The following is an 18,703-nucleotide window of genomic DNA, read 5'->3' as shown; positions in this document are numbered from 1 at the left end:
AATGACGACTACTTCTGAAAAACAAGTTCCCTGACGCACTCATCATAGAAGCCAGTACGTAGGGCACAAAGTGCAGTTAATTGCAATTACTACTTTTGCAAATGCTGTCTCCAAATCGGTTTCAATTGACCATTCCTCGTAGTATTAGGAGGCTAAACCATCAGCTGAAGTGGCCAATTATATCATTCCCTATGCTCACCAACTGCATACCCAAGATGAAATGAGAGCACATATTACAAAGCAGCAAGGTTTTCACATGGAATATATATTAATAATTATTTGTATGAATTGACAGCACATTAAAATGGGCATAAAACAACATACTTTGTGTCTATGACCTTGTATATCGTTTTGTTGAGGGATTCACATAAACTTATACAAGCATGAAAAGATGAAACTGCTTGATTCCTTCAATTCTTGACAATTTAATTTTTATAACAATTTTTAAAATTTCATGCTATTTTTCCTTTTGCCCTCCTCCTATTGTAAATGGCATTCCTGTGCATAAACGTATAGTTTAAAGTTCAAGGCCCTATAATGCCATAGGGGCCGATCAGAACTCCACAAAAGCCATCTCTTAGCTTCTGTGGCACAAGTTCCCTTTTATTCAAAGTGTAGCAGCAAATAGCTGGAAGTGTTCCCCCTGTGTTTACAATGAAGCATATGATAATTTACAACTCAATTATAGTGCTGCCAGCCTTATGTGTCCACATGTGCACCATGCATTTTAACAGAAGCACATTCAAGGACCAGTATCGTTTCCTGTAGAATTATGAACTACTCTGATCCCTTCTTTATGCAGGCATTCTGCCATCAGCGAACAACATATATAAGAAAATTGAAATATATAAGCAAGTATGTATATTATTTATATCAGTGGCACCGGGTTAATTACCAAGTAAACTAAATATCTATTTAATGATGGGGTCTTAAGTGCCAAAACTACGGTTTGATTATGAGGCACACCATAGTGGAAGACTCAGGATTAATTTTGACAACAGCCAGGATGGTCACGAAGTTCGAACTATTGGTGTCAACCAACTTTCCCTTCACAAGCACCTGCAACATTAATTTGTTTTGCAGGGTCAAGCCTTTTAAGAGCCCTCTCCTACTCGATACCAATTGCAACTTGGGTCAGAACTGCATCTAAGTACAGATTGAAAAAGTGCGACGGCTAGAAATGGTTGCGCGGTTTCATGTCGGTCCAAGCGATGCAAAATTTCCATGCGCGTGTAGAAGGCCAACAATACTGCTCTTTTTACACCCTCGTTTGCCACCGCGGCGTGTCTCGCACAATCGGTGCGACGCGCAGCAGGCCTCTGCTGGTACAGCTGCCTTTCGCTGCTTTGACTATTGATGGAGAACCGCGTACAACATCCAACCAATTCAACAGTGTAGCTAGCTCATAAACGCTAATGCGACAAAAATGGAGTGTACTACTCGACGCTACACATCGCGACGCGTTCTGCAGCTTCTCTCATGTCAACCAACGTGTCAACACGTGCGTCACGTCTTCACAGCTGCACATTAAGAACAGCCAATAAAAATGCAACAGCGGCGCTGATTCGCTACGACGCTTGCGCGACGTCAAGACGCTCGCGATGCTCCACAAAATCTGACGCGACTTTTTTTTTTTTTGCGTTTCTGGAACAACAATGCAGAAGTGCGATTTCGTGCGCCACGGATATCTTGGCGAAGGACCGACAGACAGGGTGCCAAAACCTGCACCTCATGGCCGAACATGCGCCGGATGTGTAGTAGGCGCGCCACCCACTCACAATCTGCTGGGCTTGCAGACACTCCTTAGTTGTACCGCGACCTACGAGACCTTTAAATATCGCATAATCCATTATTTGCCAAACCCTGGACTCCCAATAATGCCGCAGCAGTCTCCATTGTATCGTAGGTATTAACATAGGGAGAGTCCTCGTTGGCATTGCATAATTCTCCGCGCCCGTGCGCGGTAGAAGTCGCGGGGCGCCTTTTTCGTTGCGAGGTGCTGTTCTAGTCGCGACCATAGACTGCATTTTTTATGAGTACTGCCATAGAGAAAGTACCGCTCCATAACGGCACATGTAACCGACAAACGCAGGCCTCGGGAGAGCGCCTGAGATTAAAGCAGGCGGCGCAGGATCTCTAGGGCACCCATGGGGCAGTGGGGGATCAAAGCTGGAAGCAAGCAGGTCCGTGGGTTGAGGCATAGCCTCCTAGATAACTTTGTGGGATGCTATGGTTGGGGCCGCCGAGGCCGGAGCGTGCTGTAGTGTGTACGCATACAACGGACAGCCGATATTGCTCCGGCGTCGGCGAGCCCCAACGCAAGGACCAGCCCAGGTTCTAGTTTTGGTGTTCCCGTTGCCGCTTTGGTGTCCTGGGGGTGCCGCCGATATAATACGAAATAATGACACGTTGTTACAATTAGCAAATGAAAACTATTAAAGAAATATCACGCTTAGGCACGTGCCAACTTGTGACGCAGCGCTACCACGCCCGTGCAAGAATCATGCAACGCCAACGAGGCATTTACCTCGACGTTTCCACACTAACGGGATCGCGCAAATGTGTTCATATAAGCGTGTGCAACTCACAACTCATCGCAGTAGAATACAAGGCGAATGTGTAGAGAAGCCATCGCAGTAGTAGCAGAGCGTGATGTCCCATTACCGATCATCAAACAAGAAAGGAAATTTAATCGGCTACCGCGCTGATCACAACAAGCAGCACAATGATAACGCCGCCATGTTTGTGTAGGTTTCTCTTCTCGCACGTTGTTTTGTTTTGTCTGTACTTTCTTTTATTATTTGTTCGCGTTTATTTCGCGTGAAGCTGCGAGGCCCTCTGGCGGAATTTTGTGCCGCCCCAAACATGCTTTTTCCTTTCCTCCGTGGTTCGCGGTCATTTGTTGCTGTTTATGACAATTTAATCACGCCGAAGCAGATGGCTAGACACATAACCGGACAGGCACGCATTGTCGCCAGTATTCGTACTGCGATGGCCATCGTTATGCGGAAAAACTTCATGACTGCCATAAAATTGTATTATTAATCTGGAAACTTCCTGCAAGTCATATCTCCTCGAAATTGGAAGATTCCATTTAAGAAGAAAATAACTAAACGCTTGTGGCGTATCAGTTCGCTAGTTGAATTTTACGCTGGTACTCCATCAAGCATCTGGGTATACAGGGGTATTATACCAATTTGTTGCGGTGCACACTCTAAAAAAGTTTACACCCTTTGAGGTGCCACATCTGCCACACAACGATAAATGTCGTCCGTCTTGCCCCGTATTTCCTTTCTTAAAAACTCTGCGCTCGTTACTTTCCTGTCGAGAATGCTCTGTCATGCTGATAATGCGCATGCCATTCGTGACTTGGAAGTACCGGACTCGACACATGACGATTATTGTTGTGTGGCAAATATACACTCCAAAGGGTGCAACTGTTTTTAGAGTTTATTAAGATAACACTAACGTATATAACTATCGTCTACGCAGGCCCAATTTTACAGGAATATGTTAAGTGCTGTAAAACGGGTAGCCACGCGAGTTGCAGCTACCCGACCCCAGCTGCAGCCTGCCACGCGGGTGGAATATGTGCGTATATGCACAAACAGGTGCGCATGTGCAAGCAAAACTATGTAGCGCGCGCGTACAGTTGTAAGCAACTATATCAATCTTCTTTATTTAAACGGCGACAGATATGGAAATGTGTTCAGCTTAGTGGATCACAAACCTAAAATGTTGCAAGAGATATGGATAACAAAGAAATGTCATACCGCCACGTGAATACATTCTAAAAAACAGCGCACAATACACATGTTTATTACACGTCTCGACCAGATAATTAGAAATATACGGTGCGCGAACAGCTTTTTTTTTTCCCCACCATTCATGAGAGCTCACATCTTTTTAAGTTCACTGTTGGCGAGCTTGCACATTTTGAAGCTGTTTATTAGCAACGCAAATCAAGTATTAAATTGCATACCAAGGGAGACTCTTCGGCGAGTGCAAATAATGATGGTTTAGCCGTAATAATTTGCGGCTTTTTTTTTTTCTACAATGGCCGCCGGGATGAAGTTGATCGCACCTGCCCCAATTACATTTATGATTGCCACAACTCACATTTAAATTGAAAAACAAGTTTAAAATATGTGTTCGTATTTAAAATTCGAAGCCCGAATCTACGTGTTGAAGCAATCAATTATGCATACGACAGAATGGAGTCATGCTCGAGCCATCAAAAAACTGCAAGTTATACACAATAAACGAGGAAAAAATATTAAGTACGTTATGAATAATGGCGCAAGGAAACTAACAAGAAAAGCCACAACTCGCAACATCAAACTAGAAGAGACCCATAAGCAGAACTAAAAAAAAAAGATAACTGCTTGATATTGCGTTTGTCACTTTAAGCCTCGTAGTCACATTTTAACATCCGCGTGCGAAACGAAACAGACCAAAATCACCATACAAAGCAGAAAGACGTCACCGCATAGGTGGTAGGTGGCACGGGAAGTGATCGCAGCTAGCTGCTGCTGGCAACCAAGCTCGCTACGTCAGCAATTACAAACTTGGTTTCAACCAATCGCACGCCGACAGCGCAGCTCGCCCGGCGTCGCTGTACGACAGCCACGTTGTTTTTTAACTTTTAAGTAGCCGGCTCTACGGCTCTGCTGCCTTCTTCCCGCGACACGTCTTTAGTTGGGGCCACGCCATGAAGCGAATAATTTTGTTAGCCGCGTTTGTATCGGCAGCCCTTGGAAGCGATGTTCTCGACTACTCGGGATCCGATTTTGATGTTCAGATTAAAGAACACGACACAGCTCTTGTGGAGTTCTTCGCTCCATGGTGAGTCACGTTAAACGGAAAACCAATCCTCTGGCGTCTTGGAAGATTTTCACAACACTGCAAGGCACCGCAAGTTTCTCGGTATGTCATCTGCATTATTCGTTTCATTTACAGGTGCGGTCACTGTAAGAGGTTAGCCCCCGAGTATGAAAAGGCGGCCACAGAGCTTAAAAAGCACGATCCGCCTGTGCCACTTGTCAAGGTAAGATTATCGTCTCGTTTAATGTCTAGGACGCGGTTTACACAAAGTTCACACCTTTAGGTTGATTGCACGTCGGACGCCGGCAAAGAGACGTGCTCAAAATATGGCGTGAGTGGTTACCCCACCCTCAAGATCTTCAAGCAGGGAGAGTTCTCCTCCGAGTACAATGGCCCCCGGGAGTCGAGTAAGTTAAACGCACCCGGCGTTCTGGAGCGACGGGTAAGACTAACAGGTTGAATCTGTTGAACAGGTGGCATTGTCAAGCACATGCGGTCGCAAGTGGGGCCCAGCTCAAAGGAATGCACAAGTGCGGAAGAACTTCAGAAACTGCTGGACAAGGACGAAGTCGTCATTGTTGGTAATTTCGTCGCGTGTGATAATGCGCATTGATTATATTTATGGCAAAGTATTCGCGCAGGGCAAAGCTTTATACCACTTACTTTCTAGGCTTCTTCGAGAACAAGGACGTTGATCTTCACGAGCACTTCCTTAAGGTTGCTGACAAGCAAAGGGAGTCCTGGGTGTTCGGCCACACATTCAACAAGGATTTGCTCAAGAAATACGGGCACACAAAGTAATAATTGCGGCATTCGATATCACTTTGCCTTTTTCAGTGCGTTACTAATTTATACTTTCGTTTTTCAGCAAAGTTGTGCTCTTCAGGCCCAAGTTACTTAAGAACAAGTTTGAAGACAGTGAGGTGGTTTATGATGGGGATGCAGACAAGGCTACACTGGAGAAGTTCGTGAAGGAAAACTAGTGAGTTTCTTGCAAGACATCACTGTCTGTAAACCTTCTGAAAGCAGATATCTAATACTACTTTCCCCATCCCTCCTCCATCTAGCCATGGCCTTGTTGGTCACAGGACGCAAGACAACTACAACCAGTTCGAGGCCCCGCTTTTGGTTGCATACTATGAAGTCGACTACACAAAGAATGCCAAGGGTAGGTAGTTAAGCTTAATGTGCACCACCCACTTCGTAGTCATTGCAGGCTGTGTTAGGGCTTGTGCTTTTTTGCCTTTTGCCACTCGGCCTTTTAACCTTAGGCAGGCATTTGAAAACTAAATGCCTTGCTTTATTGGCAAAAAAATATATAAATATTCATGCCTTTGTCTTGCACAGTAACTGGCTGTTAACATTTCTCAGTTCGTGCTAGCAAAAACATATTGCAGCCTTCATTGCTACTGTGAAGAATGTGCAATCCATGCACACATCTAAGGGTTTCAAAGCACCATTCGTCAATGCTAGAGTTGCAAGTGCCATACCCAAGCACTCTAGACAAGGATGGTCATGTCTGCACTGCCCAACCTCACTCGGCCTAGGGCGTGCAGTTCTCATTGGACTGCATTGGCAACATTTATCAGCATCTAGTGGTGTTACCTTATCGTTTTAAAGCATGGGAAGGCAAACCATTATCCATGTTGCATTGTTGCAACCTTTATCACTTCACAACATAGGGACTGCAGTCTGACACATACTCAAAACAAGTATTGGGGGCCACTCTGTTGTTCTTCGCACCTTCACGGCTAAGCATAGCCACTGGCACTGGGTGAACCTTTTCTGTCTGAACTGTTGCTGCTTGAAACTAGGTTGTTTTCCCCAACAAGTGTTGTACTTCGCAGCGCAGCTTTTCAGAAAAAAAAACACTTTAGCTGCCTCCTTGGGATGTGGTGCACACCTGTTCAGCTCATATGGTCACGCCAGAAAGCAGCTGCTTCTGGCACCATGTAAAGGCATGCGGGTTCTGTAAATGGGTGTTAGCACTTCCAGTTACTGTGATCATTCACTATTGCAGGTTTTACTGTTTTTAGGGCTTGTGAGTGAACCATCACGGCTAGATGTGGGTGTAACAAGGGTGCACTGGAATAAGGGCAACAAGACAGCCTGCCTTGCCATCCATGTTTTTTTTACTCTGGCCTAACCAAAAGCTTAAAAATGTTTTAGTAGTTTAAATGTTCCAATTATTTTTTTGTCAAGTTTCTCTTAAGTAATTTACTTCAGATCTAGACACAGCTCGGTCACCGCTTGACACTACATAAACCCAGGTAGCATTCATGGTTTTGCCACCATGTGCATGTATACTAATTTCAACTTATAACTGTGTACATGTACTAACTTTATTGCAGTGATTACCAATAAAACTTGTTTTCAGTGACAATTTAAGCTCAAATTCAAGTATTGGTCATTACGTTATGTAATGCCGCTGTTTAAAATCTGAAATTGCGTTGCTAGACAACGTGTAGCTTTCTGTAAACAGGTGCTAAAATCCGTTCCCTTCAGGCACTGCAAAAGCACTCGTGTGGCATGGTGCTTGTTTTTATGCAAACAAATTGCAATGTTAGGTTTGGTTTTGGTGCCATCCCTGTGAAAGTAGCGATTTGGTGCCCTGTAAAGCCTTTGTCATTTATAATTAGATTGTGGTTACCAGCCTCTAATGAAAATACTTCGAATTTCACTACAAATTAAGTGCTGTCTAAACAAATTTTTGTGCAGAACTTGTTGGTGCTCTGTCTTGACACTGCTCTGGTTGTGGTATTTGTAGAGTGTAGGATTCTCCCTGTATGGCCCTCTTGCCAAGGGCCGTAGCACTGGGCAGAGTTAGACTGCCTAGATAACCAGCACAGTGGGCGATTACACTGCCACAGCAGTGCTTGGATGATGTATCCGTTTCTGGAGTGACCTGCTGTCATCGCCCTCTTTTTTTTTTTTTTTTTTTTCCCAGATGAGTCTCCTCTCCCGCAACAAATACTGAGGCTTTTCAGAACCCAAACTTCTTCTATTGGCATTTGATATTTGCCATTAGTGTAGCTTCTTAAGGTCATAACTTCATCCTGAAACTGCACCTTTAGTGACATTAGGTGCAGCGCGTAGGAGGAATGTTTGGTGTAGAGTAGCATTGCTAGCGACGCATACTGTAGTTTCGTGTGCACTTCTCTCATATAGTCTTAGTTTAGTCAAATTTGCATAATTTGTTTTCCAGTAAGGACCTTGGCACAATTCAGCTGTCTGTTGCAGTCCTTCCCAATTTTCTGTGTATATGTGGGATCTTGAAAATGTTTGGAGCCATACCTCAGAAGACCAACTGCAATGAAATTTCGCTTTAGCTAAATTTGCTATACATAAGTGGTAGACACTCCTGGACCAATCTTGGCAAAACTGAAGAGCTTGTAATTCTATAGTTTTCTTTTTTAGCAGCCCTTAAATGGCACTTCTGCAGATGATGGCACCTAGGGCACCCAAGCAGTTCCTGGAAACAACCATGTATCATGCTTTGAGAGGTCCCACATAAACACAAGACGTAGAATGTTGCACTAACATTTCTTGCTCTGGTTCATGTTTTCATGCATCCAAGACAAGGGTGGGACTAATGTTGTCAACACCTTTGAGAAGCTTTTTACATTTTTGGTCATGACAGACCATTCCTAGACTAAGACAAGCGAGCCTGTTCACAGCACTTATAGTAGAACAAGGAAAACATCCAGAGTAATAGTATTTGAACTCTAGTATTTTAAGTGTTAAATTAGATGCCTGAATCTTTTGCACTTTTTTAGGAACCAACTACTGGCGCAACAGGATCCTCAAGGTGGCCCAGAATTACAAGGGAAAACTCAACTTTGCCATCAGCAACAAGGAGAGCTTTGCAGCCGAGATGGACGACTATGGCCTGCCTTCTCATGGCAACAAGCCAGTTGTCGCTGTCCGTAACAGCAACAATGAGAAATTCCGCATGACCGATGAGTTCAGCATCGAAAACCTGGAGAAGTTCCTCGAGAACTACATTGCTGGCAAAGTTAAGGCACACCTCAAGTCTGAGCCACTCCCCGAGAAGAACGATGGTCCTGTCAAGGTGGCCGTTGCCGAGAACTTCAAGGAGCTTGTTCTGGAAAGCCCTAAGGATGTCCTGATTGAGTTCTATGCGCCCTGGTGTGGCCACTGCAAGAAGTTGGCACCTACTTATGAAGAAGTTGGCAAGACGGTGGGTACATTGCAAATAGGACACTTCTTTTTTCCACGGTCGTATAAGGCATACTACACTTCTCAATGCTGCCACTGGAAGTGATTTGAAAGGAGCATTTCTTTACACATATTTCAGCTTACTCTAAGCTTATAAGAATGGTTCTCTGTGGCATCCTATTTGGGCCGGTGAATTGTATGTTTTAGTGCTGTCGTCTGCAAGATAGTGTTCATATTTTTGACTAAAGGCCCTACTCTAGTGTAACTGTCGTTAATCGCTTTAAGCTATTGTAAGCTGTTGAGTGAAGCTTTACTTCGTGCTAAAAACTTTTTTTAGAGGCGCAGTTTGCTTTTAAGTTTTCACATTGTGCAGTCAATGAATTCATCATTTAGTTTGACGTTGAAATTAGAACTCAAGGAAGACTCGCATGTCTATCGTAAACACAATTTTATTCATAATTACTTTATTTTGAACTAAACAAAGTAATTATGGATTCGCACCAACTAGCCTGCGAACGCATTGTGCTGAACAATTTTATTTGCAAGTTTCATACGACCAGGAATGGTCAAGTTAGTCGACGGTATTAACCTACATTTATTAGTGATCTTGTAAGGCCATTTGCTGTGGCCTAGCTGAAACACACATCTGTGGTAACTATTGCCTACAGCGACTTCGTTATTTTCCAGCTTGCTGGTGAGGATGTTGAAATTGTCAAGATGGATGCCACTGCCAATGATGTTCATCCAAAGTTCGAGGTCACAGGGTGAGTAATCGGCAATGTACATGTACATTGGTGTCTACAATGCAGTATTAGTCCACGACACTTCCACTGGGGATAAAACTTGGCACAACGAGGTAACGCTCCTGGTGTCCATTCACTTTCAGCTTTCCCACTCTGTACTGGCTACCAAAGAATGACAAGGAGAACCCGAAGAGGTATGATGGCGGCCGCGACCATGATGACTTCATCAAGTACATCGCCAAGCACGCCACCGATGAGCTCAAGGGCTTTGACCGTTCTGGCGCAAAGAAGGCAAAGGAGGAATTATGAGGTGTTGTGGGGTCAGGAGGGCCATTGTTTCTATCATTTCATTTGGGGTATTTGTGGGTCTTGTTTGTCATCTCTGTACAATAAACAGATGTTTTTTTCTACTCACTGACAATAGGCTGTGCTCACTTTATTTACCGTGCTGTGTTGGCACATTTTTGGGCTAGCACATTTTCATTCTGTTGTATTGGCAGGACATATTAACACCCAGGCAACCCATTTAAAGCAAGTCACACACACTGTTAAACAATGGCATCATTGCTCCAAGTGATTGAAGTGTAAGTTGGGTATTGCTTCTTGAGGATCTCTGTTGTCTTGGCATGGTCCGCTTGCCCGTAGGTCTGCGAGTTGCCATAGACTTTTAGCTCTTTTGTGTCTGGGAGGTGGATGATGTATCCGCCGCCAAGGCATTCGCACTCCAGGCCAGCTGCCTTCAATGCAGCAGTCTCCTTTTCAAGGACCTGCGCAAAATTTGCATGTAAATTTTCTCTGGGCTTGCGAGAATAATCTGGTAACAGGCAGACCAGCCTTTAAGGCTTTTCAACCTGCTACCATATTTGTGAATTGGCTTCAGCGATTTAATGTGCTGGTTGTGCACACGTTCAACCCTGCATTGGTGTGCATAGTGAACATTGCACGCTACGAGCCGCTGTAGTTGACATGCCACTACACGTCTTGGGATAACCACAATGGTTGGATGCACCATGTGGCACACACCGAGAACATGATGCATGCAACTTTTACTGATTTCATGGCCAGCTACTTTTAAATTGGAGAGCCTCGGTGGGAAATTTTTCATTTAGCTTGTAAGTATGGTACAGTTGAGTAAAAAGGCACTGAAACTCTTGCAGTAGACTACATAATGAACAGCATCTGATGCACATGTTGCAGATGGGCTTAATTCTAGCAATCAGCTGCATAGTCTATATTTTGTGCAGCAAACATGAGTAGCAAGAGTAAAAACTGCTTTCTTGTATGCACAGCATTGTACAACACCAAGCACTGTGCTCACATTTGTGGACACAATTTGTTTTTGCCAGTTCTCTCGAGTGGCAGTCGAGAAGCAGCAGCAGTCAGGTGAATTGAACCCCCCTGCATGTTCAAGGTGCCTTGATTTCACTTTCGATGTGCTTGCTAAAAATCACTCTGCTGAAGGCACTCGCCATGTTTGGCAAAATGTTCAATGTGGTGTTCAACGTGCCAGCAGCAACATAGAAAGAATTTTTTTCTTGCTCATTGTTCATGCAATTAATAAAATAATTGTACATAAGTTTCTAGCCAATCTGTGGCATCAAAAAAGCATCAACATGCTTATAAAAATGGAGCATTCATGACAAAACAGTACAAAATTAATTACTCTTGTTATGACTCACCAGGAAATGCACAAAGCATCGTCCTGCCACCTTGTCTTGCAATAAAGTGTCAAGTGTCTTGGAATGAAGTCATGGAAATTTTGACACATTTGCAGAGTCCAGAATTGACACCCAAGGGGATTAAGTTTCGATGGAACATGGCATTAGCATTCATGCGAAAATTTACTTTTCATTAGTTTTATTTTTTTTAATGCCCAGTTCATGCATTAGGTAGTTTTCTATCAGTCCAATGTGCAGACCATCGTAGCTGTAATTGGCACTCTAATGTAATTCTTTAAGCACTCCAACACTTGCCCGATTTTTTGTCCCGTTGAATGCTTGTGTCTCCTCTGTCTGCCCCACACTGCTCATGAAACTTCTACCTGACCACACTATCTCCATTATGGTGTCGCCTAACAATGAAAAGGCACATGCTGCTGCACTTCTTGTGCTTTCAAGTAAGTGTTCTCTCGCATGCTTTTTGCAGTCCTGCATGCACCTTGGAAACATGCTGGCTGCCAGGGTTGGAAAGGTCCAAACGCATGTTACGGCTGCAACCTGTAACACTATTAAATGTTGGAAGCATTGGATTTTTGAATTTCCCATTTGTAGATTTAAAGTTGCATCTGCTTCTAACTACAACATGATCATCCTTTTTCCTAGGTTCATATAGCAGTTGTGTAAAGCCCCTTGTGGAAGGCACATGCTAGTCTTGCATTGTCAAACTGGTTGAATATAAGACGTGACTGAATTAGCTTGCCATTATTATCTAGGATTCACCTGTACAACCCTAACTTTCCCTTTGTCAACCCTTTACTAGTTTAGCAGGCAGAAAATATCTCTCCTCAATGGTCACTGCAGGCACAGAAGAAAGATGTCTGTTAGTACAGCCCTATTCTGATGAATCCACACGGCATTGCTTTCCATCAAAACAGCAGTGGCAGTGCGCTGTTATGAAAACTATTTGATTATGTGTCGGTTACACGATGGTAGCATTCAATAGCTCAAATAGGCTTTCTTTAATTTTGAGACCAGTAATTCTGCATGAGATGTGCTATTGCCTGTAGAGTCAGATCTAATCATTATTCTGTCACTAGCCTTCCTCTGAAAGCTATCAGTGTACAGACCAAACTTTAGCCATCCAGTTATCCATTTTTGTACTGCCCAATAAACCAATGTTGACTGCTAAACTTCTATTGAATGAAACAAGTGATGAGTCATTGGCCATCTTTGCACATCATTCTAAACTATAGTTGCAGTGCATACCTTAAACTGGAAACTAAAGCCGTCATAAAAGGCTTGTGGTTTAATGCCAGACGTTTGCACATGGAATAACTTAAATTCCACTCAGCGTTAAAACACGACTAACTTACTCAGCAATATGCCCAAGGAATTGTCATATATCGAGTAGCAAGGATATGCGTTTAGAATAATGATACCTTTTAGTAATAGGCATGCTGCTACAAATCTTCGCAAGCAGAAATGGGCTGTATTTAAGGTTTTAAGCAGGTGAGTTTGAGTTTGACATAATCCTATTTGGTGCGACAATGCGTGGGGAAGACAAAGGCACTGGCCACAAAACTTAACAGAATGCAATCGTTTCAGCTCCCACACCAAATGTATGTATTAATAATGGCTCTAGGCTTCTGCGCAAAACTTGCTCTCAAAGCCCCAGTGCAGGTGATGTCTGTTGCAGTTGATGTCTGTGTCCTTTTGTCATATTACATAGGTGTGGCTAGCGTAGAGCAAAAAGTCATTCTTTCTTTATCATTGAAGGGTTACATTTCACCTAATTTGGCACCATCAAATGGAACACTGAAGAATGCTTAGTGTCATGTACTGATGAAACTACATTTCTTGAGCAAAACATTTTTTTTAGCATTAAAAGGAAAAGAAATATGATACCGTATGTGAATAAATTTTTAAATATTTTAGGAAATTTATTCATGAGATTACTTGGAGTGAAAATAATAAAACAAAATGTGCCAATATGCACAGCTTTCTATGAATAAAACTTAATATTTACAAAACACTTTAAAATACAAATGGCTTCCTTTAGGCTACAGCAATGAGGGCTTTTCAGTGTGGCGAGATTCTGCATGCGCGTAAGACCACAGGAAGTGCACTTCAACAATGAGGCTGAACACAATGGTCGGGACCTCAAAGCTTTGTTAGTCAACTTATAGCGCCTACATGCCAACGCTTCCTGGAGAACAAAAGTAGACACACTTGGTAGTGGCAGTACATTTTTCAGTTTCATAGTTCAGTATAAACAAAATGTTTGTATTAATAGTGTTTATAGAGATTTGATAACATGATATAGGTCTGGCAAAACGACAAGTTCAGAGGAAGTCTGCAAAAGGGCGATAGTTTCACGAAAGGGAAAAATTGTCATCGCGAGAGTAACACAAATCTATAAACTACTCATAAACAAACGAACAAGACGAATTTTTCTTCAACTGCGAAGCCTTCTTTCTGAGGAATCTACATGCATTTTCTTTGAAGGTTCATGCTGCTCTCATGTAGATGACAAATTTTCCTTTTGATAGAGGTTAAAAGTTTCTGTATCAAACTTCATCATAAGTGAGCTTTATGTAAATATGCAAAATAATTCCATTAAATCTTAGTCGCATAGCACATTCTGTCTCATTACATGGCACTGACCATATGTGCACAATATAACATGGAAGGCTTTAATTACTATTCATAACACACTCCCTGCATTCCTCTTGTGAACTCTCACTCACTACTGTAGCATGTGCAAAGTATGTGCACCAATTCTGAGGCAGACTAGAGTATTAGCAAAAGATACGCCACTGATAACAATCCAGGACTACAAGTGGCTAGCAAGAGCTTTATATCAGTCCTGACTGTGGAGAGCCTGTCACACTTACAACAAAGCATCTAACTGCAAAATGTAGGCTTGAAAAGACTCTTCATTATTCACCTTCCAATAAAAATATCAGAAGAACACACAACCCAGGCATCATATTCTCATCTGATCGCCAGCAGGGGCTCCAGTTGTAGGCATCCAATAAATTACATTATGTGCAGCAAATCACCATGTGGTGTGAAACTGTCAGTGCTGCGGGATTTCTTAAGCAAGGCAAAATAATGCTCAGAAAGGACACCTGTGTGCACAAAGGTGAGAACAAAGTGTGTAGCACGCTCTGTTCAGCCTCGTAAGCTTATCACTATCTGAAGTTGCTTTAAGATCCTTGAAAAGAACACCAAACCGTCATGAACGCTTACCCATACTGCCTCAGCAAGTATGAACTGCTCATGAGCCCCAGTAGACCTTTCCAATGTTTCCCTGCACCAGTGCAGAGGATGCTAAATGTTTGTGAGCACACATCCAAGAGTAAAAGCAGAAAGGCAGGATGATATTTCTGTACATGTTCACAACATATTGGACGATCTGTCCTCACATCGCAGCATAAATATTTAAAACACCTGTGCGTTCAAAGTGAGAGCAATTTCATTTCTTTCCCGGTGCACAACAGCTACTAGTTCACAGTATAATTAGTAATGCAGGCTTTAACTTTAATCTGGCCAATAAGTCAACTGCTCAGGTATTTCCAGCAGCAAGTTAAGGAGCACATACAACACAATAATGGCACAGCAGACAGCACACAAATTATTATAGCCAAAGGGAATAAAAGAAGCAAGAATCAGTCATTCACAGATCTGTTAACCTTTCTCGCTGTGAGGAATGCATCGCTCATGGACTGTCTCAGCTCAGCTTTAATCATCCACAGTAGTTACAAAGATGGATCAGTAAAAGCAATTTTCATGACACACATACAGGCTCTTTTGTGGGTGCCAACCAATGCTCGACTTCAGGCATGCTTGAAGATTGTCCCCTATCCTTACCTCTGTATGGTTAGCAGCTAGAACAGAGCCACGGACAACATACTTGTAGGTTTCTTCGTCATCCTTCAAATGCACTTTCACAAGTATATACCGGCTACGTCCAATCTCCAAGGCCACATCTGGAATTCCACTCAAGGCTGACATGTTTGGCTGAAAACAATGTTATTAATTAGCATGTAAAATAGCATGTAAGTTCACTAATGCCCACGAAAGCTGCAACTAATAATGACAATGCTAGGGAGCTTGGCATGCATCGCTGTTTCATGAAAAATGAAGCCCACCATTAAATAACCATTTGCGGCCAAGTGCTGGAAATACTGCCACGCCATGGTGACACACTGCCACGTATTAATCTAATAGCGGCGTCACACGTACAACTCTGATCGCGATCTGGACCGATCCGGATCGAAATTCTCGACTGCGATTGGCTCTCTCGCGCATTTTCTGCAAAGGAGCCAGTCACGACCGAGAAATTCGATCCGGTTCGGGCTCAAAAGTGCACCATGCAACACCAGTATTAGTGAACGTACTACGTTTCGTTCGATTCTCAACGTATTGACCGAGTCAAATCATTATTCCATGAAGTCGCGTTTGGTCACGTTTGCAACAGAATGCACACATCCTGCGTTTGTATTCCATAATTTCCCATCCAAGCCAATGACTACTAACTCCGACAGCAGCCACGGCGACCAAAGCCGCGCTTGCTTTCGTTTCAGAACCGTGCGCGAAAGAAATCAGTGCAGCCCAGCGCGCTTTTCTTGAAAAGAGGCAGAAAACAGTGAAGTGATTACTTTATTTTAAATTACTACTTGGACTATATTGACAATACAGTGTAGATATTAGTATCCATCGTTCGACCACGTAATGGACTTGTATTCCGGAAAGTTGCGCTTCAGTACTTCCACGGCCTTGCTGTGGTCTGCCTGGCCGTATCCCTGAGAGTACCCGAACACTTTGATCTCGGCGCAGTCAGGATTGTGGATAATCCTTCCACCACCCAAGCACTCCGTCTCCAATCCACAGATGGATTCTATCTTGCTCATCTCTCTTTCGTAGATATCCGCGTGGTAAGTGGCCGATGCGGATCCACGCACAATCAGCTTGCTCCGGTTAGGGTCGTTCTTGTCGTGCACTTTGATGAGAACGTATTTGAAACGTCCATTGTCGAGCTTCACTTCGGGAATGCTTTCGAAGCTGTCCTCTGACATCGCTTTGCCAGCGAAGAAACGGGATCCGGACACGGGCAAGTGACAGAACCGCAGAGATCCAACACAGCGCCTAGAACTGCGCGCGGATGGAGAGACCGACTGCAGAGCTCGAGTTTCTTTCCTACTGAGGACCAGTGCCCCTGTAGATATTCTCGTGCTCTTGGTCGAAAGACCCTCACGAAGCGAGAACAAAGTGCGCTGCACGACAACCACGAGCATAAATTGTCCACGACCGGTCACCCGTTCACCACTCCTTATGCGCTCATTTCCAGTGCCGCAGTCAGTCGGCTTGCGAATGGCTTGTCTCGGTTTCCAAGCGGCTAAATAAGGGATATGAGCTTATGAGTGGAGTATTTTTTGCTCCACGCGCCTTGTTATGATGTTCTTTTGCTTTCCCTCCAGCATCGCTCAAGGACTTGTAGCTGTTAAATATTCAGTTGAATTTCCCGTAGAGTGCAAGAATTCATGGCTACACGATTAGTAAAATGAAATTTTACCAGCAGAAAATTAAATTTGTTGTCTCGCGAACACACATATCAACGAAGAGAAGCGGATAAACAACCACACACACATAAAAAATTTTGTTTAAAAGTGGCACTGAAGGAACATACAGTAAGAGAAAAAAAGCATAAAACCATTCTTTGGAATCGCATGCCTTAACGAAACCGAAACTGTACTTCTCACGTCGCCGATCATCCGCGCGACTATTAATCGGGAATCGCAAACGTAATTGTCGCGGAATATACAGCTAGCCCACAATCAAAGCGAAATAGCTGCAGACACTTACCTGTAGCGCTTCAAGAACGATCTGAGCCGGAGACAAGAGAGACAACAATAGACCTTTCCCCGAAATAGAATTGGCCCGGAAGCTTTGCAGAGGACGCTGCGAGACGCCGATTCCCACCCAAAACTAAGACTGTCTACCTTTCTCTTTTCCGGCTGCGAACGACTCGCCACGCTAAGGTTTCAAGTGACGCTGACAGCAGGCGCTAGTCAACGGTCACTAAAACAAGCAACGATGAAACCACCTTTTCTCGCCTACAAGAGCGCACAAGAGCATTTAGACACGGACGACGGTTCCGCGGGTCCGCAGGCGTGCAGAGTTTGCATACTCACCGGAAAACTGCAACACTGTGATGCGCTTCAGCTGGCAGTGGCCGCCTGCTCCTGCTCGCAAGGACGCTCTGCGCTATATTTGTAGGAAGAGAAAAACAAACGCGCACTGGCGGGCGGGCGCGGGGCTTTCGCGGATCACAGGGAGGGAGGTCCGCTTAAAGATTGGCAACTCGGAGGGGACTCGGAGGCACCCGACGGGAAACCATAACGCTCGGATTTTTTGAAGAGACCGCTAAGGACGCGTGCAGCGCGGCCGTGAATGCGGCACGATTCTGGCACGCCCACCGCCCGGAGAGTATTTTCAGGCCATCCTCGCGTGTAAACGGCCGCCCACGTACCATGCATGAAACGGTCAGCGCGGCGACTCGCGCCGCCCGCGGGATATATCGAGCACCGCCCGCGTTCGCGGTGTCATCTTAGAGGCTGACGCTGTGACCGTCCTTGCGGCCACCGTAAACAGGACGCGTTAATGGAAGGGAAGGAGGAAGGAAAAAAAAAACTAGGTGTCACGCACGTCACGTGTGTTGGTTTTTCTTTAGCAAGCGAGGCAACGATCTATCTTAATTCTTAAATCAGTATATTATAATCAACATGTGCTTCATAGTTTGCCAGGCTATATACATGACTATATATGTTGATGAAGTCATTATATGCAGTTATTTCAAGTTCATACGAAATGCAAATACAGGCGTCTCCAAGAGATTACTCTGGCGTATTTAATTTGAATTTCGATGGGAGTGAAATGCGAAAGTGCTCGAGTACTTGGATTTTAGGTGCGCTTTCAAGAACGCCAGGCAAGTTCGGTGCATGGAGGATAAAAAATAATAATGCATAATTCTAATTATTTGACTTTCCAGAGACTACAACACCGAATGAAGAGGCCGCGCGGGCCGCGCCTCTCGATTAGCCTACAGACGATAAACGCGACATCCGTTGCCGAAACCGGTCGCCTGTCAGTTCCGCCCGGGCGAAGAAACGTGCAGCCTCTGTCAAAAGTTTCGAAGCCACTGCGCAAGTAACGAAGTCTGTCAACACGTCCTGTGGCATTGATTGAATTTATCTCAAAACAACACAGAGGCTATAGAAGACACCGTACTGGAGG

At 44.0% G+C, this 18,703-nt stretch overlaps 4 protein-coding genes across 11 annotated transcripts in view; 1 reads left to right on the top strand and 3 right to left on the bottom strand.

Annotated features, from left to right (window-relative positions):
- Positions 1–4,553, bottom strand: part of LOC135909620 (repulsive guidance molecule B-like) — a 30,216-nt gene extending 25,663 nt beyond the window's left edge. The window contains exon 1 of one of the 6 annotated variants that reach the window (XM_065441621.1): positions 4,464–4,553. Coding sequence is in view for 3 of the 6 variants with exons in the window: in XM_065441615.2 (XP_065297687.1) it covers positions 2,589–2,661 (73 nt within the window). In the remaining 3 variants the exon portion in view is untranslated. Of the gene's footprint in view, positions 1–2,588; positions 2,801–4,454 lie in introns of those variants that run through there. The other 5 variants (XM_065441618.1, XM_065441620.1, XM_065441615.2 and 2 more) reach the window with 5 other exon arrangements.
- Positions 4,554–4,591: 38 nt separating this feature from the next.
- Positions 4,592–10,156, top strand: ERp60 (disulfide-isomerase A3). Its single transcript, XM_065441610.2, has 10 exons — positions 4,592–4,845; positions 4,960–5,047; positions 5,108–5,231; positions 5,298–5,405; positions 5,495–5,621; positions 5,693–5,806; positions 5,892–5,992; positions 8,601–9,025; positions 9,691–9,767; positions 9,890–10,156. Exons 1-10 carry the CDS (start codon positions 4,712–4,714, stop codon positions 10,053–10,055), a joined length of 1,464 nt encoding a protein of 487 aa, XP_065297682.1. The 5' UTR covers positions 4,592–4,711; the 3' UTR covers positions 10,056–10,156.
- Positions 10,157–10,271: 115 nt separating this feature from the next.
- On the bottom strand, positions 10,272–17,915 carry LOC135909626 (14 kDa phosphohistidine phosphatase-like). Of its 3 annotated transcripts, none has more exons than XM_070531800.1 (3): positions 17,602–17,915; positions 15,278–15,427; positions 10,272–10,513 (listed from the first exon to the last, which is right to left on the bottom strand). In XM_070531800.1, exons 2-3 carry the CDS (start codon positions 15,419–15,421, stop codon positions 10,295–10,297), a joined length of 363 nt encoding a protein of 120 aa, XP_070387901.1. In that variant the 5' UTR covers positions 15,422–15,427; positions 17,602–17,915; the 3' UTR covers positions 10,272–10,294. The 3 variants fall into 3 exon arrangements, with proteins under 3 accessions (XP_070387901.1, XP_070387900.1, XP_065297698.1); XM_070531799.1 differs by lacking the exon at positions 17,602–17,915 and adding an exon at positions 17,273–17,595; XM_065441626.1 differs by lacking the exon at positions 17,602–17,915 and adding an exon at positions 15,559–15,621.
- Positions 16,117–16,485, bottom strand: LOC135909653 (sex-regulated protein janus-A-like). The gene has a single exon (XM_065441685.2). It carries the CDS (start codon positions 16,483–16,485, stop codon positions 16,117–16,119), a length of 369 nt encoding a protein of 122 aa, XP_065297757.1.
- Positions 17,916–18,703: the final 788 nt, after the last annotated feature.

The sequence above is a fragment of the Dermacentor albipictus genome, chromosome 1 (assembly GCF_038994185.2).
Source record: "Dermacentor albipictus isolate Rhodes 1998 colony chromosome 1, USDA_Dalb.pri_finalv2, whole genome shotgun sequence".
NCBI lineage: Eukaryota > Metazoa > Arthropoda > Arachnida > Ixodida > Ixodidae > Dermacentor > Dermacentor albipictus.
The sequence above is the reverse complement of the archived record's forward strand: the minus strand, read 5'-3'. Positions and strand labels throughout refer to the sequence as shown.